At 41.0% G+C, this 23,930-nt stretch overlaps 1 protein-coding gene across 1 annotated transcript in view; it reads left to right on the forward strand.

The window, feature by feature from the left end:
* LOC306967924 (contactin-associated protein-like 5) overlaps window positions 1–23,930 on the forward strand; it is an 87,231-nt gene that overhangs the window by 27,883 nt on the left and 35,418 nt on the right. Inside the window, exons 5-10 of the mRNA XM_079563126.1 lie at window positions 4,832–5,035; window positions 5,769–5,965; window positions 12,105–12,248; window positions 14,042–14,315; window positions 19,530–19,673; window positions 19,989–20,148. Of these exons, the coding sequence (XP_079419252.1) occupies window positions 4,832–5,035; window positions 5,769–5,965; window positions 12,105–12,248; window positions 14,042–14,315; window positions 19,530–19,673; window positions 19,989–20,148 (1,123 nt within the window). The remainder of the gene's footprint in view (window positions 1–4,831; window positions 5,036–5,768; window positions 5,966–12,104; window positions 12,249–14,041; window positions 14,316–19,529; window positions 19,674–19,988; window positions 20,149–23,930) is intronic.

Consider the following 23,930-nt stretch of genomic DNA (forward strand, 5'->3'; position numbering starts at 1 on the left):
GGAATTAATACTTAGGGCTTTCAAAGTTAAAGCTTTAACTCATGATTAATCAAAAAATAATAATTAGTGCATTAATCATGAATTAATTGCTTCATATATGTTGTGACCAGACACACTCCTGGATCTGAGCACACACATTACATTAACTACATTATGAACTACATATTGTAAGCTAGGGGTCTCCAGCCTTTTTAAATGATGGGGCACTTTTATTCAAAAAGTTTTTTTTAAAGCGACAGAGTCATGCAGGAAGTGGTATGTCGTGAATTAGCAACACACGCATTAAGGGGCTAAGTAGTGATTAATCAAATTTCAAAAGAATAATCAGACTTTTTTTTTTTATATATCATTGATTGACAGCACTTACAGAAGAACTAAGCAACTTGTTTACCTTAATTAATCCTTTTTGCAGTCCCTCTGGGGGTAATACAAGTGTTAAGGGGATGATTGGGGGTCTTTCATCTCCCCCTGGTGTCCCTGGCCAGAATTCCACTCTTGCAACCTTCCATGCACCGGCCCGGTGGCGCAATACACACTAATAGAATCACAAAGAAGAAGCTAACAGGCTAACAGGAAAAGGTAACTGCAGACTAGCACCACTTTAGCAGTATTTACAGCCAGGTTTGAGTGAAAGTATTTACTCTCCCGGACAATTAATGAGTCAAAAAAACGCAACATGCTACGACACCTGCGGTGGCGCTTATGGCCTCTATATATATATATATATATTGGAAAAGACATCATTAGCTTTCTTGCTCACAAATTTGGATGTGCTGAAGCACCATGTGTTGTCACAAGAGCGCAGTTTTAAAAGTGGTTGCTTGCTGACATCCTGATTCTGGCTGCACACAGAGGAGCTGTCTATCACACATCAGTCAAATCCCACTCAGACTTCAAAGCTCTCGTTAGTTACAAAATCTCAGCAGAGCATGACAGCTGAAAGCACGAGCAGTGGCGTTGAAATTCAGCTGCTGACTAGACTGTTGCTTATTTAAAGGAGGTAGGTAGTGATTATAGCTTTTGTTTTTCTTCATAATTTTAATTTTTGTTTTGGCTCTCACCTCAAGAAGCTTTGTCAGCAACTAATCGCCATTCCATTGCTTATTTATACTTGATTATTGCACATTTAATCTAATGTAAAGTTCATGTCCATCAAAGCCCATTGTTATTGGGTCATGCTCCACTCGTAATGAGAATAAAACAAGAGCTAACACGTCTAAGTTCTACTCTGCCACTCATACAGTACAGGTTAAATCCACTCTAAAACAGACATTGTAGTTTACAGAAGCGGAGAGGGAGTTTCATAATGGAACTTTCTGGATACGCCGATGACCATCTGCTGTGTTTGCACAATAATGATGCTCAGGCTTGTCAATGAGCTGAGAGCACACTTCAGCTGCGTCCATGTGTACACTTCCTGTACTGTTTTGTGCTGCTGGGATTGATCATTAGTAAAATGGGCCAGTTGTTGGATGTGTCCAAAACAGTAATATTCTGGGTTCCATCACAACATAAGTGCCCTTTTCATCAAGAGTATTGCATTGGTTTATGAGCGTTTGACCATTCATGTTAACATAATCCAGCCGTGTTATTTACTCATGGGTAGACAAATGCACACAAGCCACAGAGATGGAACCTGATAATATTGACAAATAGTGTCATGTTTTTTAGGTTTTCCAACCCAATTCTATTTGTAAAACCTACACATTTACAGTAAGAACAAATTGAATTGAAAATGAAGATGGACCAATTAGGAAAAAAAATAGTGATTACTTTTGCCATATTACCTAGCCCTACTTGTTTGATAATAACAAATACAATAACAATAGATTTGAAGAAATGTAATCATTGTTGTCCTTCACAAACATAAGCTATATAGAATTGCATTAAACTCACTCATTATCTGTATTGCATATACAAACTTCTTCTCTGTTATTATCCACCCACTTCTGGAAGTGCTGTCTTCAGCTGAACCTAGCCACGTATCGCCCAGTGTGTTCAGCGGGTGAGCTTTCTCGCCGTAACAATATGCGGAGGCGTGACACATGTCCCTAATGCTGGAACTCAGGATATGTATTAATAGCTTATTCACAAAGGGATTTAAGTGTAATTATATTGCTCTATGTATGGGATCCTGAGGTGCTGGCAGCGTGGTATGTCCAGCATTATATTCAGAACAATAGTGAATAAAGTATGCTTAATGGGGAGTGAGTGGAACAGCTCTCACACATTGTAAAGCAGCACTAACTGAAGAGCGGCTGAATTAATGTTCTATAAAAGACCATCCCAAATACCCCACGGTGCAAGGTTTTATGAGGCCTGACTCTCACTCTGAAGCCCTGTGACAATGTTGCAGGGGACCATTGAAAATGGTTTTCTTTTTCTTAAGACGGCTGCTAAATTTGCAAGATAAAAACACGCAGTTCTTCATTTCCGTGTGACGAGTGATATTCATAACTCATAACTGCTGAAGTGTAGTCTTTCCAAAAAAAAAGAAAGAAAAAAGGATGAATAAATACGATAAATATAACAGCCCTGCACCAAAAGCTGAAAATTCTAATAAGCATATGACTAGAAATATCCAGCTGTATTGATTCACCGGACTCTTTATTATGATTCTACCTGGATGAGCATTGCCATGTGACTAAAGTATTTTGAAATGCTTTTACACTGTCAAAACATTACATATTTTTGTATTGTAGTTATTTATTTGTTTATTTATTTATTTCATTTATGTTCACTGTTCACATTGTGAATATGGTACATTTTGATTGAATTGTAGAGTTGAATTGTATTCTGCAGCCTCATCACAGAACAATCCAGATCACAATGTTACTGCAATGTCACAACAGCAACTAAACTGAAATACTGACCGTGCCCCCAACGCTCAAATAGACACGGACAATGCTATCTTTTGCAATGGGTTATCAAAATAAAGCATTTGGAGTGTTTGGATGCCTGTTTTTGAGGTATAAAAACACCAATAAAAACACTAGTGATGAAGCAAAAGCCTGCAGATTATTCTATTTTCTGAGCAAAATGGATCATGTTGAAGTAGTATGTTTCGGTTTCAGCAGTGGTGCTATTATTAATTGAAGCAACACGACTAATGATGATAAATTCTTGCTATGCTTGTAACTCAGTCTGCCATTGTTTTGAAATCGATGCTCTCCAGTCGGATTACATAAAGTTGAAGCTAAAAGGCGCCACACTAATACCATCTCTCCTCTGGATCAATTGTCCTTAAATGAGGAGACGGTGAAAAAGGGGACAGTAATAGGCGGCGGTTGATATCGGCTCCAGTCTGACAGGGAGATGTGCTGCTGTGTGCCGCGAGTAGTGCAAAGACAGTAAATAGACGGCCCTCCTGGTTGTGCCCGGAGAACAGGTCTGGCTCTCAGACCTGCCGCAGTGTGAACACATTCGATTAGCGCAGCCACAGCAGACTGGGATAGAGATGGATGCTCCTGCAGCTTCCCCAGGCAGGAGTCAGAGGCACTGGGTTAAACAGGCTTGCTTTGTTTGATTGTCGTGAATAGAAAAATCTCATTTCAGTCAAAGAGTTACCAGAAGGGATTGACTGTTTGCTGGAAGTCTCTATGAAAAGGAGTACTTGCAAGCTTTATGCAACAGCAGGGAACAGACAGCGCTCAATTAAATGCTGTGATTGGTGCTGTGTTCTGAGCAGTGTTTGTTCAGACAGTAAAATTATACTTTCTAAACATGTTCAAATAATCGATCAAATGTATTTTCATTCCTCCAATAATGCCAACAACAAAAAAACGCGTTTGTATTGCGCTTTGCACAGAATCTTGCCTGCGCACATCTGCACCAACAGACCCCTCGGACCACCATTAACTATTCACTCACACACCGCGCCGAAAGCAAAGCAAAGTAAGGCAGCAAAGTGTCATGCCCCAGGAGAGAACAATACATTTAGCATTCTGACATGAATATTTATATTTTTGTTAGGAAAGATATATTCAAGTTGCAGCAGTAATAAACCTTTATAAACAAATGTCAAGTTTTAGAAAGTGAATATTTGCCAATGCCTCCTCAGAGTAAAATACTTGTCAAATACTTGGAGGAAGCAGAGTTCGAATAATTTTCATCAAGATTCTGCATCTGGGAGTCAGCCTAGCCTGCCTTAGTCTGTTATTATTCATGGCGATTTGGCCGCCGTTCAAAATACACAATATATAGATTGTTGGATTTGTTAGCATGTCACTTGTGCAAGGTCTTTCTTGACACAAGCTGAACACGCCGCATTCTCCTTTGAGTCTGTACATTGCAATCTGTGCCTCAACATTTCATTGTTGGCAACAAACCCAGATTTTTTGGCTCGAAATGACAAGATTTAATGCTTTCTCTATGCTTTGTCCTATCACTGTTCAGCATACAGTTACTTGTTTGTTGGCATCTTCATTGCCAGATCTTTCTGCCCACAGCTTTGGCAAAACAAGTTCCCATTTCAGTACAAAATATCTGAAAGCCAACAGCAAAAATGTTGTGTTAACTTAAGCCATCAATGATGATCCTGTAGCTTTACTTAGAACGCCAACTCGATGAAACATTGATTGAACTTATTATAACTTAGTTTCTGTAGTAGTATCAACTTCTGTAGAAATCTTCTGTAAAAAATAATGATAATATATTAATGCAAAGTTACTGCTACGGCTGGAAAAATATAAATGTAACATGGCTTATTCCTGATTTGTATTCTGAATAAATGATCTTTGCTACATGTCTCGTAATCGACCGTAAAAACCGCTGACACCTGCAGAGAACATTTCGAGATTATTGATCTTAGCCACAAACTGTACTGTTGCAGAGTCGTACGTGGCCGACTTTGATGGAAGGAGCTCGCTGCTGTATCGGTTCAACCAGAAGTCCATGTCGACTGTGAAGGACGTGATCTCTCTGCGCTTCAAGAGCCAGCAGGCCGAGGGCGTGCTGCTGCATGGAGAGGGGCAGAGAGGAGACTACATCACCCTGGAGCTGCACCGCGGACGCCTCGACTTCTACCTCAACTTAGGTACTTAAGCTAGACTCTGTGGAAGTAAAAAAGTAACCATTGTCTCTATACTGTGGAGCTGCAAAAACTAAGCTATTGCTGCTTTCGTGTTTGTTTACTCATTATGCATACAAGTTTAAATGATTCAGTTCAACACTACAACAAGGATCCTTCTGTTTGTTACTCTTAGTGGCACTCTATCTTTAGGGATATGTTTTCCTTTGTCTGTCTGTTCTCAAGTCATATGAAAGGGAGATGATTGAAAACATAGAGAGACAAAAAACATTATTCTGCTTTTGTGTTGACATTGACAGAAACTGAAAAATAGAAATGCTCATATCCATTTGTTGAGGCAAATTAAAAGTACTTTCAGCACAATCATTTATGTTACAAATCAAACCCAGTGTCACTATAGCTACCACTTGTGATATATTTTGCTTCAGAAAATAAACATGGTTGCAAACAGACACCCTAAACACACCGGCAGATACGACTATGTGACTATTTAGCAGTTACTTGTTTGATTGACGGCTTGATGCTCATTTTCTTGTCTACAGAAAGCACATAATAATAATTCCACTGTATTCCACCATAGCGTTCCCCATATGGTCGCGCCTAGGTCTATCTGACACTTCACTGTACATCATTTGTGAGGACAGCTGCTCTCTCACACCTCGGTATGTGTGTTGCTCGTCCTCTGTGATGTCCAGGCCTCACTGGGTGTGTTCTTTTTTTTTTCCCCCTCGCTCTCCAGATGACAGCAGCAGTGGCAGGCAGCGGTTCAGCAGTAGCAGACGTGTCGCTGTGACAGTGGGCAGTCTCCTGGACGACCAGCACTGGCACACGGTTGTGATTGAGCGCTTCAACAAACAAGTCAACCTCAGCGTGGACTCGCACACACACCACTTCGCCACCAGGGGGGAGGGACAGTCTCTAGAGGTGGACTATGAGGTGAGAACATGAATTATGTACCAAGTAGGTATAGTGCGCAGTCGTGGTGATTGCAGTTGTTGTGGCATATTCTTGATGTTCGATCATTTTATTACAGTATAATTTAGAAATGCTTGTAGCAGAAGCCCCCTCCTGGAACCACCACCTTAACGTGGTGGAGGGGTTTGAGCGCCCGAATGATCCTGGGGGCTCTGTTGTCCGGGGCTTCTTGCCCCTGGTAGGGTCTCCCATGGCAAACTGGTCCTCGGTGACGGGTCAGACAAAGAGTGGTTCAGAAGCTCCTTATGAGAGACCAACAGGCCCGGGTTAGAACCAGGCCGTCCTCCCGTGGACCCACCACCTGCAGGAGGAGCCATAAGGGGCTGGTGCAATGTGATTTGGGCTATACTAGGAGTAGCAGTAATAGCTTAGTCATAGTCGATTTAACAAAAAAAGTTATTGTTGTTGTAGTAATAGCTTTTTATTATAGGGATGCTTCAGGATTTTTGACATAGGGTCTCATTTCCAAGTTATCCAGAGTGTTGTTGATTTCTGGAGATTTTTTATTTTTATTTATGCTGTCCTTTTATTTGAAGAGTTTAGTGGTGCTAGCGCATGTCCATTGTAACTAGTAGCCTGCATTAAAAATTGATTTTTGCTTGACACACATCCATTTTGCTGGACACAGTTTGTCATTGTTGCTGACAGTCTTGCTTGTCGTCCACACAAAGCAGATTTTCCACACTGACGTCACAACAAAATTTGTAATGACATAGAAAGTCTGTAGCTAGCTAATTACATTGTAAATACAGCACAGTGCTGCTCCGTCCTGTCCGTCTCATTTCCATGCATACTTAATCAGGACGTTAATAGCTCTGTTTGTTAGAGTTTACAGAGTGATAGGTTGTTCATAGTAGTAGTATAACAGTAATTGCATTGTAATTGAAACTGGAAGCCGTAACTTTATCTTAAATGTTTTTCATTTAACCTCTTAACCCCCGCCTGAACCGAGCACATTTTCTCCAGTTTGACTTTAATCAAATATGAAAGCTTGGAAAAAGCGTTGAGATAGCAACAAAAGCAAGACATACATAAGGATAAAAACACAGCAAAAAAAGCTACAAAAACGCAGCAAGTCAGGCGACAAAAATAAGCTGAAAAAGTGGCAACGATGCAGCAACAATGTGAGGAAAAGTCTTAGCTCAGTTTTGTTGGTCTTCGCTTTCAAATGAGGGATTACTCTGGCCTGTAGGCTGTAAACTCCAGTCGAGAAGCTTTGGGTTTGGTTGAAACAGAACTGGAGAAAATGTGCTTGGTGAAGGCGGGGTAAGAGGTTTTTGAAGGCATTTTGGACTATACTGTTGCCATAAATACAAAACATGCTGCTAATGACCGGCTCAACACAAAAAATTATATTGCTGCAGTGGGCAATCTCCATGGATACGAGCTGGAGACATACCCCCTCCCGGCAAAGTTACAGTCATGTCTTAGGAGAGCTGAGCAAAAGCACATGTTTGTTGGTAAATTTATGAGGTGTTTTTTCAATGATGAAAATAAATGCTTTAATTTCAATTGTTGTGTAAAATTCTACGCGGTGTGGCTTTAAGGTTATAAAGCGCAGTATGTCGTACTTTGCCGGTATAGGTCTGGACTCAGTCTTTCACCTTTGGTTAGTACGGTACATGCGAGTGGAGTTACATAACCTCAGGCTTCGACCTACAAAACCTGTTTAAAGATGTGCATGTAGCAATTAATGTTTCAGTTCATGGGAAGAGAACCTTTTACCGTAGAACAAAGGGGAGTCTGAACCTTGAAGTAAAGTTATTTTTGAAGTCTCTGAGGACCAGTCGACTGCCAAGAACACAGTCATCCTTTACTGGAAAAGGAGGTTGCTCTTCAACAATACAATCCTCGGTAGAGCGTTCAACCTGAAACCTAATATTCCTACAGAAAGAGTTGGCATGTTGAGTCAATAGACACAAAAGCTCTTCAATTAGCCTGTATTGAGATTTTTATCAAGCAGAGAGAATCACTTACAGGAGAAGACGCGCGCAAACTGACCCCATGATGCCGTGTCAATGACTCGTATCGTTTCAGACAATACAATTGAAAGTGAGTGCAAGGAAGTATTCAGTGCAGTAAGATAGAAAGCGGTAGGGGCGAGTGGAGTGGGTTGGGTCATGGGGAGGGCTGGGTCTCACAGCGTTTTAGAGCTAATAAGAGAGAAGCTAAAGTGAGAGGTCATGGTCACAGATGGATGCTAGATGGCAGCTGCCTGAAAGATGAGTAAACCTGCCCTGGTTTACTTACCTGGTTTAATTAACAAACAGACAACAAAACATAACAACTTTTGTAAACTGAAGTGCGAGTCAGCTTTCACACTGGAGGACTAGACTTTCATCTATCATAATTTAGGATGAATAGGCATAATCTAAAGACTATGTAGATCTTCATTATGGACTAAATGCCATGTATTTTTGGCTGGAGGTGGGGAAAAAAATCTAAAATGGCTGAGTGGAGAGCATTGGATAGCATTTTGTGGGGAGCGTTGGGTCACACAGAAGACATTGATGTCCCAAGCCACCTGGTAAACATGTTTTGGTGAAGTAGAGATTGAAGAAGTGGTGGATGGTCTGTTATTGAATGTTGTGTTTTGTTTGCAATCCCAGACAAGGAAGAACCTATGAATCCAGAGACTGTTGTTTTCATGCTGTTCCCCTTTATCTGTCGGAGGCACTGACAGGTCTGCTCCATCTATTAAGCTTCCCTTAGATCTTAGTGGTTATCAAGTTCAGTGATTCAAGTTCAGTAATGACTGACTCAGGTAAAGCGGGTGGCACACCTGAAATATCACAAATGGCTGCCCACAATTTTTCTATTCATTTTTCCTTCTGTTATTTTTTGGATGAAGATTCTTTGTGCATTTGTTGAGAATGCAATGAGATGATAAAGTTCGATCAAATTGAAACAGCTGGACTTTCCTGACCACTTGTTGCCCATCCAAACAGCTTCCTCAAGGCTGTGTTGACGACTGAAGCTGCACCAGATTTACCCGCGGGTGATGACAGCTGGCAGCGCACAGATGTTTAGAATTAGGCCATTTCTACCAAATCGAACCTAATTGAACCAAATAGACAGGAATCCTAAGACATCTCGGTACATTTGCAATTCTAAAGGCCAGTCGATTCAAACAGCTGGACTTTCCTGACCCAATATGCCGTCATGTGTCACTCGCTACCCACAGTGCGATCTAATGGAGCGTCTGCTTTTAAAAGGCAGAAAAGTCCTGCTGTTTCGATTGATCAGACTTTGTAATCGTAAATCGACCTGGATGTCTAAAGATTCCCGTTTGTTTGAACCATTTGCGCGATTTGAGATGTGTTGCTGACATTTAATATACGGGAATCCTTACTTTTAGCATTGTTATGTATATCTTATAATTGTCTGTGTCAGGGATATGCAAACAATCATGGTGTAGTCCCACAGCTTCTTCAGAATTGTTATTAACCTTAATGCTGAAACACTCAGAGCAGAGCAGACTGACCATCTAAAGGGCAGTTTCAAGTGCTGCAAGTAGAGGCTGCATTTCTCCTGTAGGACACTGGAGAAGGATGCTGCCTGCTGGGATTCGTTCCCGTTTGGCCTCCGAGGCATTAATGAGGCGGAGCTGGTGTTAAGGACAGAGGGTGTTCAGGTCCAGGCGGAGTGTGTGGGTGGGGGGCTCAGGGCATTCAGCCGCTCTCAATTCAAATCAGGACACAACTGGTCGTAACAGATTAGACCTGCTTTTGTCCATGATATTATAAATAGCTTACTGGAAGGAATACTTGTGGCAATGCAATTTTCTATGCTTTGAATGAATATGATGTAGAACAAATGTCCCTATGGAGTGTGTTACTCCTCTGTGTGTTCCCTAAGTTGTCTATTTCAAGGACAAATTGGCCTACAAAAATTATCAGTGATGCATTTTTTTTCCCTAAACCATAATAAACTGAGCTAGTTTGTTGCAAATCTTTCAATATGAGGACACAAATTACCTGCTGTGGCTCATCTTTGTCTATTACGCAGATTCTTAATTTTGTAAGGGCAAGGCAGCCATGGGTCGTTTTCCTTAGCATCTACAGTAGGTGCAGTTTGCGGAGAGCTGGTGCAGACAGACTGACAGACTTTTTCTTTGCTGTTCCCCGCTGCGCTGCATGCAGGGTAAATACTGGGGTCTACTGTAGCATTTAGATTTTAACTCAAGCCAAAACAGGCTTTGGTCAAACATTTAAGATCACCTCCCACTGTGTGTTCTCTCAGTCGTTTGCGCCTTGAGGAAAGGGTAAAACACTAGTATGGCTGCTTGTTTGTTCTGGTGATGTTTGAAATACAGGGTTGTGTAGCTTAATCCAATGCACAACAGCATTGAATTTTCAGGGTTAAAGGGAAAACGCGTATGATTACATTCCATCTACAGTAGGTACATGGCCTCCATTTAGTCACAGCCTCTGCATTTTTCCTCCATCAACTGATTGCTTGTGGTCTCTCACTAAGGTCATTAATGTAGGTCTTGCACATACAAAGCATAAGAAAAGAAGCACTTTATTTGTCATTATACAGTTGTACCATGGAATTGTGGAGATCAGATGTAGGGACAACCTGACCAACATGTTTTTAGTGGTAAGGGAAATCGGAGCATGCAAACAGCACACAGAAAGGCCGGGGATTGAACCCTGGACTTCCTAGCTGTGAGGCAAGAGCGCAAACCACTCAGTCACCGTGCCACCCCACATGCCTGCTCTGACCTCAGCATCCTCATACTATATCATTCAAAGCATCCCTATCACTCCTCTGTGCAAATTGGCTCATTCTGGTCTCTCTGATTTTTTTACTTCATTTTTTACAACCAGGATTGAGTTCATGCACTCTGGAAGCACATCTGAACTCATTTACATTTCTCAACATCACTAGGAAGACTGACTAAGCCTGAATTACATGTAGCACATGTTTGAAGAGGTTTAGGTTGATTTTGTACTCAATTCAATTCAATTTGTAATTTAATTTGTGTCATTTGATTTGTGAGGTTCAGTTTGTGCAATACAACATAATAATCATAATCAAGTCACACATTCACAGCAAAAAATTCCATACAATAAGGACTAAATATTGTCTTAACACTATTTACCGTATAAATTCAAAATTCAGCCCCCACGGCGGGTCGCGGGCCGCATATATTGTAAAGGACTGGCCTCATAAATAAGAGCTCACACTTATTGTGCTTCATCAGCCTGTGTCACATGCTTCTCAAAGTGCTGCATAAAGTCATTATTCATTCACTCCATATATGATGGCATTAAGTTACTATTGTAGCCACAGCCGTCCTTGGGGCAGACTGGCCATTTACCACGTGGCTATTATATGCTGTTTATATCCTGATCTCTTATTATGTCAGTGCCCTCTGCTGGACACAGGTGGAATTCTTTCCTTTTTTTAATTTAAGCTGCCCCCTAGTGGCTGAAGTGAACAAACTGGTTATGTCTTTAAAAATCCATAACTCCGCACAAGAATGGGCTAGAGACTGACTTTTTTTTTTTTTTTTTTGACATGCTCAGGAATTCATGCTCTTCAAAGGGCCACATTAAATCATCTCGACAGCCGCATGTGGCCCACGGGCCTTGACCTTGACACATGTGGTATATACTGTGTATATTACCTAATACTGAATATGCAGTCCTGTGATGGATGCAATCAGTTGTGAGGATTAAAATTCTTCCACTTCCAGAGCATAATTTCACAGCAAAAACACTTCCTTGTGACATAAAGCTGATAGCAATTTTAACACTGCTCTCTGCGTGTGTGTACTGTCATCTTTTGAATATTAATACACTGCAATCATCTGTTAAAGGGACTATACGGGGTTTAAAAATGCCTCCTGAATGAAATCCTGCACTGTCACTCAAAAAAGGTGTTAATTTGGGTCCGAAATGCCGTCATGCACGAGCTTAATATAGAATCTGCAGTTACGCATAAGAGTTGGCAGTAGTGAGAATAAAAATGACAAACTTGCATCTAGTCCCTTTAACTGTGAATTTAGATTGTATTCATATACGGGTACAGGTACATTCTTGGTTTCGATTGTGTCTTACATTGATGCATTCCTGCATTTCTCTGTTCTCAGCTGAGTTTTGGTGGCATCCCTCTTCCCGGCAAGCCTGGTACTTTCCTCCGAAAGAACTTTCACGGTTGTATGGAGAACCTATACTACAATGGAATCAACATCATCGATCTGGCCAAGAGACGCAAGCCACAGATACACAGTGTGGTGAGTTGAACTCCACATGATAACATCTCCATCGTCCAAACAGGGTTACGTATCACATTGTGTGCACATCTGAAATTCAGCCAAGCTTCTTTTTAAAGCTGTGCCTCGAAGGTCCAAGTGTATTAAATAGACCTCCACTGTATGATATAGATTTCTCAGCACAAGTAAACGTATGATGTATTTATGGAAAAATGCTATATTCCGGAGGTTTCTAATATTGGGTGTATTTTGTTTCTGTGGAGTGGCTCAGGTTATGAAGCATCCACTTAACTCCGTATTATATTATGTTAATATTTGCTCTATTTTTGAAACTTATGACAAACACAAAAGACAAGAGCCCAAAGTGATTCAAGCAGAAACATTAACACTAACTGTGAAAATGGATTGGTTTAAGCAGCCCACAAAAATCACAGGGACCATTCAAAGTGCCACAAGCCACATCTAATCACAGAGACACCTCCCTACCTCTCCCGGTCTGATTGCTGCGTAAAAAGGACTTTTACAGACAGCTGCAAGAGGAGGTGGGGCGCGGGCGGCGGCCATGATGGAGGCTGTAATGGAATTTCAATGGGACACTTTCCCTGAGGTGGAGAGGAAGGGAGTCCGATTGAGAGGCACACAGTGGTGATTGCTTCGTGCTGCCCTAGGCCTCGCACTGATAGGACTGTGACCTCAGCCTTTGGCACATGTACACCTAATACCACCTCTGCTCTGCGCTAAATTAAACGGAGACATCTGAATGAAAGTTTTATTACCTTTTAAAGTGAATGTGTTAGTTTAGGACAAATGTAACCACAAGAAAGGCTTGATTTAGTTTGAGTGTGTCAGGTACAACCTTCATGCCATTGTCAGGGGAGTCCAAGTACAGCAAAAAGCAAAAGTCCACTGTGGTACATTTTGCTCATTATTCATGTATAAAATGCTGTTTTCAAAGTCCTATTTTAGAAACAAAATTGCTGAGTGACGTGTGCCTGTGACAATAATATTGAGCATCACACCAAATTTAGAATACAAAAACATGTTTTCTGTTATTAATGAAGTAGAAAATCAAATCCAATGAAATTTCATGAGTCAACGTTGGACAAATTGGACAAAACTTTATTAACCAAGCCTGTACCTGAATGGCCAAACTGAGCTGTATAAAGCAGGATAAACTTTAAACAGGTCTTGTAGTAGTTTTTTGTTGTGCTTAAACTTTTAGACCAACGGGCACTGCAGCACTGGCTGAAACAATTAGCTGAAGTAAATTAAGTAAGACTTTTTCAACATGTAGAGGATTTCAATTGAGGAGGACTTCTTTTTTCAGATTATTGAAGAGCTTTGATTTTTTTTGTAACACTTCAACAAAGTAACTGGTTAGTTAGCCCTCTATTCTCCACATGCACCATCAGTGAATCTCAGACATGTTCATCTGATAGATCCCCTAAACCAGGGGTCCCCAACTAAATCGGCTCGAGGTCCGCAAACTTTACTTTCTTAACTTTCAACATATGTTCAGGGTCCGTGCAGTAGTTGCTCTTGAAAATGTAAAACATGAGCAGTTTGTCTTTTTACATAGCAGAGATGACCAATGAATGAATCATTTTTCTATTTTATTTCAATGTTATTAATATTGTTTAAATGATTGTTTATTCAGCCTGAGATATTAAGTATATAGAGAGGATGGAAAGGCTTTAGGGTCCAGACTCAAGCCTCTGGATATCCAGATCTGGACCCAGGTCTGCCAGTTGGAGACCCCTGCCCTAAACCCTCACTCAAAACTTGGTGTGCTTGGTTTGGTGTTCTCTCCTCAGGGAAACGTCACCTTCCAGTGCTCTCTGCCTCAGCTGGGCGCCTGCACTTTCCTGAGCTCCACCAGCAGCTTCCTGTCGCTCCCGTCACCCGCGGCAACAGCTCCTCCGGGAGACTTCTCAGTGCGGTTCCACTTCAGGACCTGGAATGCAGACGGACTGCTCTTGTCTGTGCCCCTGAACCCAGAGCCCCTAAGACTGGGCCTGCGCCTGAGTGACTCTCGCCTCCATTTGACCCTGCAGACGTCTGTGCAGCAGAAGTCAGAAATCTTCACTGGTCAGTACACTCTGTGGCTTCATGGACACTTGTAGGCTTTAATAATGCATGCCAACACTCATATATTCCGACGATGAGTGCCTCTAATGGTATGCTATCAAATATTTATTGGCTGTAAATGGTTTTATTTTATGCATTGTAATTGACATTCAGTGGATAATTTGGTATTATGTTAGAAAAGTGACAAAACCAAAGTGTAAGGTTAATCTGAGTGCAGCACTTTTCTCAAATGGAGCCCAGACTTATTCGATATAGCTCAATATACTATGTGAGAGAGTGGGACTATCCAATTAATCAAACTTTAATCAAACAGTGATTAAGTCTATGATCAGTCACAGCTATTGGCATGGTGGTTTTTAACGGACAGATCTGTCCAGTGACACCTACAGCTCATTGTTTGAACTTTGTGGAATGGAATATTTTGTGTTACAAAGTACTGGGGTGGAAAGTTTCATTAGTTTAATCTGACCAGTATTTATTATTGAAATGTATATCTTTCTATTTGGGGCCCTAATACTGCGACACATGCCATTTCAAATGGTAAATTAGGTGCAACGTGCCCACAAATTGCTACATGCTACATGCTTTCCAGCTTGCACTTGCTTTTTAGCACCTGTCTTCATAAATGACCCCCATAGAGTGCAGTTGTCAATACAAAAAGTCTCAGTACAAGTGTGTAAAAGCCATTACGAAAAGGTGAGTCTTTAGTTGGGCTTTGAGCGGTAACAGCAACTCAAGCGGCAGACAGTTCTAGGGTTGAACCCTGTTACTGCAAAAGCACAATCACCCCAGTTCTTGCACCTTGGCTGTAGGACCACTAGCAAGTATTGATTAGATTGGCACACTTGGCTCTATACGGGGGTGCTGAAGGGTCAGAATGTTACTTTGGTTGGACGGAGACAAAATCATGGATTAACTTGGAGACAAACAGCAGGAGTTTCAAATACATTTGATGTAGAATAGAAAGCAGAGAAAATACAGTACAGGTGTGACATGGTCATGTTTGCGAGTTGTGGTGTGGAGGCAGGCAGCAGCATTTTGCTTAATTTACAAGCAGTGCACTAAGGCCTGATTCAGTCCAATGTACAGGGTGGTAAAATAATATAGATGTGAGCTAAAGAAGGTGTGGATGGCTTTCTGGGAAAGAAAGGGTTTGGACAAGAGGTGAAACTGAAACATGCTAGCTTTCCACAAAGTTCCTTTAAATGTTGAATTTGAGTTTAGTGTCTTCATTTCACTCCCAACTTTCTAACCACTGAGGTGAGGGACCAGATGATTAGAATCAGGTTTAATTTAGTCTGTCAGAGCAAAGTGTCCTTATACCCATATGGATGGACGAGAGGTGTAACAATGCACCGTGCCATGATGCATCGCGGTGCTCAAATCTCACGATATGCATTGTACTAAAGTGACGATGCAAGTTTTACCCTGTATTTTTTATCATTTATAAGCTCCGCTGCACAAATCTTTGTCATAATCCTGCCATCATAAGTTTTTTTTCCAAAATAGTCCGAGCATAATGTCCAGGAACAGCCCAGACACGAGCCTCAAATGAATTGCACTGCTCTGTGCAGGTTTTAACGACCGTCTATGGAAAGCAAAACCAAAAACTTAACAAGCGCATGGCCTACACATAAGAGTGCGCTGCATTTTTTTATTATCCTTAAGAACACCACAATTTTGTTTTCTATTTCGTTTTCCTTTGTGAGCCCAGAGGCACATTTTATTATAAAGCAACTTTATAAGTAATTCTAAACATAATTTACATTTGTAAATCATTGGCATACAAATGAAAAGACACATTGAATTTTGAAATAACTGAACCCAAAGGCAACATGTTAAAGGAAAACAAAACAGAGCCCAAGATGAAACCTTGTGGCACACCAGAGGACAGAAAGTTGGACATGAGTAGAAATCGTTGTTCATAACTCCTGACTGACAGGTTCTAAAGCCAAATTGGATTGTTTTGAAAATGTTATATTGACCAGAAAATAGCAGAACTGGCTGTTTGATTAGTGGAAAGGCCTGCTTAAACAGTTGGGACAGACCCTAAACTTATGGAGCTGTTGAAAAATGTACAAATAATGGAATGGAATAATGTCCAAGTAGCAGGTGGTAGATCTCATCCTCTGATCCACCTCAAAGCACAATACAACACATACAACAATAGATGGGGAAGGCGGAGGATGGAAATCTGGCACACAGGATATACAGTTATTTGTACTCATATCAGCTTACAAATAGAAGGATTTGTAACAGATTGGATTGTTTTGACCAGCACTTTTGGACAGTTGCAGCTGTCAGAAAGGACATTAGATAAAGTGTTTTATGTCGGTGATAAAACCATAATAAGCCATAGTAATAGTCATTATTGCAGTGTCTTTTCAAATTGTGATTATTTCAAGCGTTTATTTGAAACTGGAGTGTGGGAATTGTAATTGAAGCCTAATTAAAGAGTGTCAAATTGTCACGTTAAAGCAACTGGATCTCACAAACCTCAAATCAATTACCAAGGACACATCAATCATGGCAACACATAACCTCGAGCCCTCTCAAATCAATTAATTCCAAAGTGTTTAGCCTTCCATTGATTTGTACCGAACTGTAGCCAAGCACAGAAAGCCCATTCAGTGCGGTTCGTTTGTGTAGTGTGAGCGCAATCAGACTGTGCTCTGGTCCAGCTCTTTTTTCATTTATTTATTTATTCATTTATTTTAGGTTTTTTACTTTTTTTATTTGAATGGAGAGAATCAGCGGCGGTCATCGTAATAAGCCTCGTGTTTCCTTTCTGCATTGCTGCTTCTCGTGTACAGCTCAATCCAAAATCCAAGATTAGAGTGCATTTCGAAAACACAAAGAATCCCCTCCAAGAATCCTGCAGCGCAACTGTTCTCATAAGCTATATTTTCCTTGCAACTACTGCATAACTATACAACTTCTCCCCAACTAAAGTGACAGTTTCCAATTAAATCAAATACAGTGAAGAATTAAATCCTTTTTATGTGTTAAATTTGTGCATTCGAGCGGTGTCGGCTCCGCTGGTTCAGCCTGAAGTGAGGTCTCAGCGAGGGCTGCTGTCTCTCTCTCCCTGCCCGCCTCACGCTTTTCTTGGATCTGACTTTGCAACGAGCGGCCTGCACTCCTTCCACTCTGTCTGCAATTCACCGGCACATGCGACCCTCGCAGTAGCTTCGCCAGGTACTTACTGTGCCAGGTATGAAGCTGAAGTTGGCCACCTGTCTGCACAATCATCTAGTCTACAGTAGTCTGCGTTTGGAAAGCTCTCTCTTGACCCTTTATTTGTTGTGTTGAACGGGCACTGCACAAGATAAAATCATTTTTAAAAGTTTAGGAATCTGAAGCTTTTCAGGTTAGGATTTTGTCTGTGTCTTAAGAAGCTGCATTGTTTGAGAATCACTAGACAAGAGTTGATTGCTTCAAATAAACTAGAATCAACAGTCACAGATATGATTGTTGAGGTATAAAAACTTAACATCTCAGCACACAGACTGTCAGATGTGAATTTCCTGGAGGCAGCAGACGAGATGAATGTGTTGTAGCTTGTGTTAGACATTTACATGCAATACTGGGGGGATCGTTTTTGAAAAGCAAATTAGGCATGTTGATTTGACAAGTTTGGACAGAGGCGAGAGATCCATGACCTTAAGAAGGCGAGGATCTCCGAGCAACGCCTGGCAGTCGTCCCTTGAGGCTTCTGTAGTTATTCCATGAAACAGTCAATGAGCTGTGTAAGAAATGCCTTTGGCACTAACATCCTCCTGGGATAAAAGAGTTTGCTGTAAGCGACAGGCATCAGCGCTGTCTGAGTGAGAATCCCAAGTTTTCCCTGGAGCTTTGGAGCTTTTTTTTTAGGTAAAAAATGTCCAGTGTGTGCAGTCTGGGAGCTACAGCCTGACCTCATTTAGATGCTAATTTAGTCTGTGCACAAGTGTGGCTCAGGTTTTTTATCATGCCGTTGTCCTCTTGATAGCTGCGAGGTTAGTTGTCAGCGTTGATTAAAAATAAATGCCTTTTGGCTCAGATGAATTGAGCTTCTAGACTTTATTGTTTTGGGCTTTTTACTGAATCGTACTGAATAGGATAGCTTTAAACAATTTGTAAGAGAATCCTTGAGCTATATTGCTCCACAGGGATTAACAGAGGACGATTGGCTGGACTTAAAAGCAAGTGGTATGACGACATGCAGCAGTAACACAGTCAATGGAAAAAGTTACCATCGGAATTCAAATCACAGATCTGCAATCCATTCCATTATGCATCATTATGATTTTATTTGTATGTGTAAAGATATAAAACACCCAGGCCGCAGGTTAAGTGCTCGGATACGTGCCGCACATCTCAAATGGAAATTACTCTATACATCGTTTCACAGCGGAGGAAGCAAAACATTAATTATGTCTGTAGAGTACATTGCACTTTCAAAAGTTTATTCAAAAGCAAACTTTCTGAAATGACTCCAACGCTTGTTTAGTACGACAACCTTTACACGCCCGGAAGCCGTTTCTGTGTTGTTGACAAAAGAAGTGATCACAGGGAGCAGGTGGCGAATACTATATTTATATGATGTAAAATAGGGCCTGGCGATATGGAAAGAAAGTATTTTCCTGTATCAATATTTGTTATCTATTTGATTTGAATTTATCTCTTATTATAGTTAATGAGATGCTGGACATTTCGGGTCAGGCCTCTCGCTAAACAATGTTCTTGAGAGAAAGACGCAAAACAAAACAAATGCACATGTTCATTCCCCACTCCCCCACAACCCCTCTCTCTCCCAGGAGTCTGATTGGAGGGAAAAACGTTTCTCCACCCAACGTATTTCCCACTTAAATGCTAAAGTCTGAAGCTGCAAGATCACAAAGTGCGCTCCTACTTAGCGCAAAATGCTACACTATAGTCTGTGTTTTGAAACACAAGATCGGGCCCTTCATCTTAAACTTTAATAAATGCTTTCCTCCCAATACCATTTAGGACAAATTAGAACCCATTTTATACCTCCGCAGTTAAAACAATGAACTGGTATTGCCACAAGAGGTTGTGGAGTTGTCGATTAAGGAGTAGCAGTAATTAAAAAAATTATAAATGATTCCACATGCAGTTGAACGATACTTGGCAAAAGAGCACTTCATCATGGCTTCAAGCGCTTTGAATTATCCCACACACCTCAGTCGTTTTATGTTGTTTCTCCTGTAGGTCACGCGCTCAACGACGGACTCTGGCACGCTGTACGTCTGGACACCAAGAACCTGCAGATCACGTTATCAGTGGACAAGGAGACCCCCTCCACAGTGGAATTGTGGGAAAAACTCGAAATCAAGGGCAATGCATACATTGGAGGTTAGTGAATATCTGACTAATGTGCAGTTTTTAAACTACTATAATAATTATTAAGTCATTCGATAGCTTTTCAAAGTGTTTTGATGAATGTTGAGCATTCATATAAACATTTATTTTCAAGACGGTGTTTTTAGGTGTGTTTTTTTAGGTGTTAGGTTATTTTAAAGTGATTGTTTGAGCGTGTGTGTCTGTTCAGCACTGTTCATTCCATGCAAAGTGTAAAGTAATTAGCTCTCTGTGTTTCCGTTTGTAAATGGTAATGTACAAATTATAATCATCTGGTGAATTTACATTTGTACATTTTTCTTCTCTCAGGCTGCCCCGCTGTGGAGTGTCAGCGCTCCACTCCAGCCTTTCAGGGCTGTATGCAGCTCATATTCATCAACAACCAGACAATGGACCTCAGTCACGTACAGCAAGGGCTGCTGGGAAATTATAATGAGCTTCAGTTTCACACATGCAATATCCGAGACAGGTAAGTCGGATTAACTTTTATTTGAAGAATGAAAGAAAACGTAGTGAAGGTTTTCCCATTCAGTCAAACAGTCACGGTGTCAAAAATAGATGTCTGTAGAGCTGTGTTTGAGCCGGCAGCAGAAAGTCATTGTGGTCACATTGTTAATTCGGAGATGACAGTGTGTTGTCTGCACAGCCGCCTAAAAGTCACTGACAACTTGTCCTAGAGAGAATAACACACTGACAGGATCGTCCAATTAAATTGCAACAGAAACTTGGTAACACCAACCCTGGCAGAGGACTATGCTAACAAGCTGCTCCCCACTGTCCTGCATGCCATGCTAACCCTCATTACCCTGCACAGCTTTGGGCATTGTAAACACAACTGACAGAGCTGCAATCTCCATACAGTGTCTGTGTCACATGGAGAGGGAGCAGAGCAGACGGCCTGTTGTATGTGCCTGCAGGCCACTGCTCTGTTGTCATATCAACATTGGCTGTTTACAGCACAGACGGCTCACTGTCAGTGTAACACAACAGCTGTCCTGTCACTGGGCTAAACAGCACTGATGCAGGGGAAAAGATACAGTTTTATTTCCGTCTCTGAACTCAGGCTTGAGTGATAGTCACAGAAATGCTTCAGCTTATCTTGTTATATTGTTACATTGTACAGTTTTTTTTTCCAGGTAACCAGGCTCTTGTTTACAGTTTTTGCCAGCTGTAAACCTGGATAAATAGAAATACTCAGAATGGACAGTCAGGGTAAAATCGGTAACACGCCAATATTTAGATTGATGCACATTGGAAGTTGTTTGTTTTTGCTGTGGCCACCCCAGAAAAGAGAATCTGAAATTAATGCTTTGAATGAAGGGGCTATAATTTTCTGGCACGTGATGAGTCAATAATTTCATCACCATGGCAACTGGGGGTTCTGTTTCACTTTTTGAAGTAGTGCTGAAAACAGATAAATGAAGTAGCATATGGATCTGAGGCTTTGAAGGGCACTTCAGAGACAGCCCTATTAGGAAAGTCTCTAAAACCCTCTGTACCTTATGTTGAGTGGTCCTAGTTTGATTGCTGCAACTGGTGTGACACATTGGAAAACTATCTATATTTTTAGAAGTGGTAGGTTTTCTAAATGCATGCTATAGTGAACGCTTCGTGCTTTGTCAAAAACAGGAATAAGGAGAAAGGGTTCTTCAGTATGAAATTCACTCTCAGGCAAGATCAAGGTCAGATAGTTGGGAAAGAAATGTTCTTAAATTCATGATCTAAAGCTGTCAGTATACTGCAGCCTGTAGCTTTTTGGCATCCCAGGAACATTTTGCCATTCTTATAGTTGTTTTATAGCAAGCCCCTTAATGCACTTTCAGACAGTAGAGTATTGGGATTGCTGGGTCCAGTCTGAGACACTTCGGTGGCATGTTTACATAAAACAGAGGAAAGGCAGCTCGAAGAACCTCATGATTACATTTCAATTTTATTCGCCATGTTCAGGTTGCTGATTTTACAACCATTTCAACTCTACTTTTTTTTAAATATATTTTAAAATATGGTGAACCTCTTTGTGCAGTCATATAAACGAACGTCTGTGAACCCCTAAAGCTCCAAAAGTTATTTTCACCGAGCAGAGCGGCAGGTTGTCGAGCCACTGTACTATTGCCAATGTTTTTCGGTGCGAACATGAGTAGAGGAGGGCGGGGAGTCACAGGTGCTGTCCATTTGAATGGTTTGGTGCCAACATGCCTTTACGGAAGACAAAACAGCAGCCCTGCAATTTGTACAAACACAGCCATATGATTTAAACAATATCCCACTACGTACAGGTCCGGCGCGTACTTTTATGGGGCTTAAATACTTCTGACTAATCATTGCTCGGAATGTAGAGTCACTATTGGAAAGCAATTATCACCTTTTCATTAAGTTGAAAATAAATTAACTTGAGGCTAATTGTGTTATGTAAAGTGAATTAAAATTTCACACCCCGACGCATTCACCCTTCACACTGTGAAAACACCCCACCAATCTTAGCGGGGGTCCCACCAGTTTCCATGGCATTTTCCGCTCCATATAGCCAATTGATCAAGCCACAAATCTCCAAACTATGAATGCCAATGACCACAATGCGAGCGTGTATTTATAGATTCATAGAAATATATTGCCTTTGTTCAATTACTGTCTTTATGGTGGATGGCGCTGGTATTTTACGACCCACAAATCTGACCCGTGAACGCAACACAACACAGAATAGCGTTGATGGTAATTAAACTGGTGACTGCAACCTTATCCGTGTTTTGCGGGCTCGGCTGCAGTTAATAGGTGAGATCCCAAAGTGTATGAAATTATAGATGCACGCTTGAAAGGCCGGCAATTATGTGTAACTCAAGTAGGCTCGAGGAAGGGACTATTAATCAGCCGAGTGTGGTGTGGACTTTCTGCGAAACGCTTATTGTGGCGAATCTCCCATAAACAGGCTGAAGGTGACAGTGAAGACTATTTTTAGCGGGACAGAGACAGATTTGTCAGCTATTTCAAATGGTGACAAGGGCAACGCAAGTATAAAACGCCATTTTCCATGCTTTTTGGGGGAGGCAGCTTCACAAAACATAATAAACAACAAATGGCTTTTTTTTTTAACAATGAGGGTCCAAGCCGGGGTTTATGTCAGCGCAGAAAACAAGAGAAAGCAGCAGCCTTCATGAATAAATGATCAATGCAACCAATGAACCCAGAGGAAAAGGTCGGAAAATACATTTTACAGAGCGTGCATAATATGTCAGAAGTTCTTAATCAACACTTTTAAGAGCTTTCACGTGAACTAGCAATTTAGATTTAATCATCTTTATTGTGGTAATTTATGCTTTACAAATATTTCCAACATCGCAGCACACAATTTATGAGTTGTCTCATATCTTCACAAAACAAGTGTTTACAAATACTAAATTAATTTCATTCTGTGCTGCTGGCAGTCAGACGTTTCTTGGGTGTTAGCAAATTCAAAACTAAATTAGCTTCAGGGAGCTACAGGGGATTGAAACTAAAGCAGTGAGAGGAACTACTTACTTTTTTTGGTACAGCCTTTTTACACATCTCATAAAAAAGCTGACCACAAGTGGTTTAGCTTGGGACTATGTGCCTCCATTGCTATTTTTTAGGGCTACTGTTTATTTAGGAGTTCTTTTCACTGTTTAAATGTGATTCCTTCTCTGTGCGTCACTTTGGAAAATGCTTTAGTTGTCAAAGCAGTACTAAGTAACTTGTTTACCTTAAATCCTTTCCGTAGTTCCTCTGGGGGTAATATGAGTGTTAATGGGATGATTGGGGGGTCTTTCATCTCCTCATGGTGTCTCTGGCCAGAAAACCACAATTGCAACTTTGCTGTCTTCGGGTCGGAGCCACCAATACACTTTAATGGAATCACGCAGAAGAAGCTAACAGGCCAACGGGCAAAGCTAATTGTGGGTTAGCGCCACTTAAACGGTATTTACAGCCAAGTTTGAGTGAAAAACAATTATCTCCATTGTGTAAATGGATGTACAATATCCCTCTCTCCCTTTGTCTTTTCTGTCAGCGTAGTGTTTACTTTCCCAGACAATTAATGAGTAAAAAACCACAACATGAAACATAAAACAATATGCTACGACACCTGCAGTGGCGCTTATGGCCTCTAGGGGCAAGAGTTACTTAGTACTGCTTTAAAATGTACCATGTATATAAAGTGGTATTTAATTTGGCTCATTTCTATTTTCCGTTCCTTAAAACTATAGACCTTTCCGCAGTAATCACATTTGAGGACTTTGT

Source organism: Gobius niger, assembly GCF_951799975.1.
Source record: "Gobius niger genome assembly, chromosome: 9".
Lineage (NCBI taxonomy): Eukaryota > Metazoa > Chordata > Actinopteri > Gobiiformes > Gobiidae > Gobius > Gobius niger.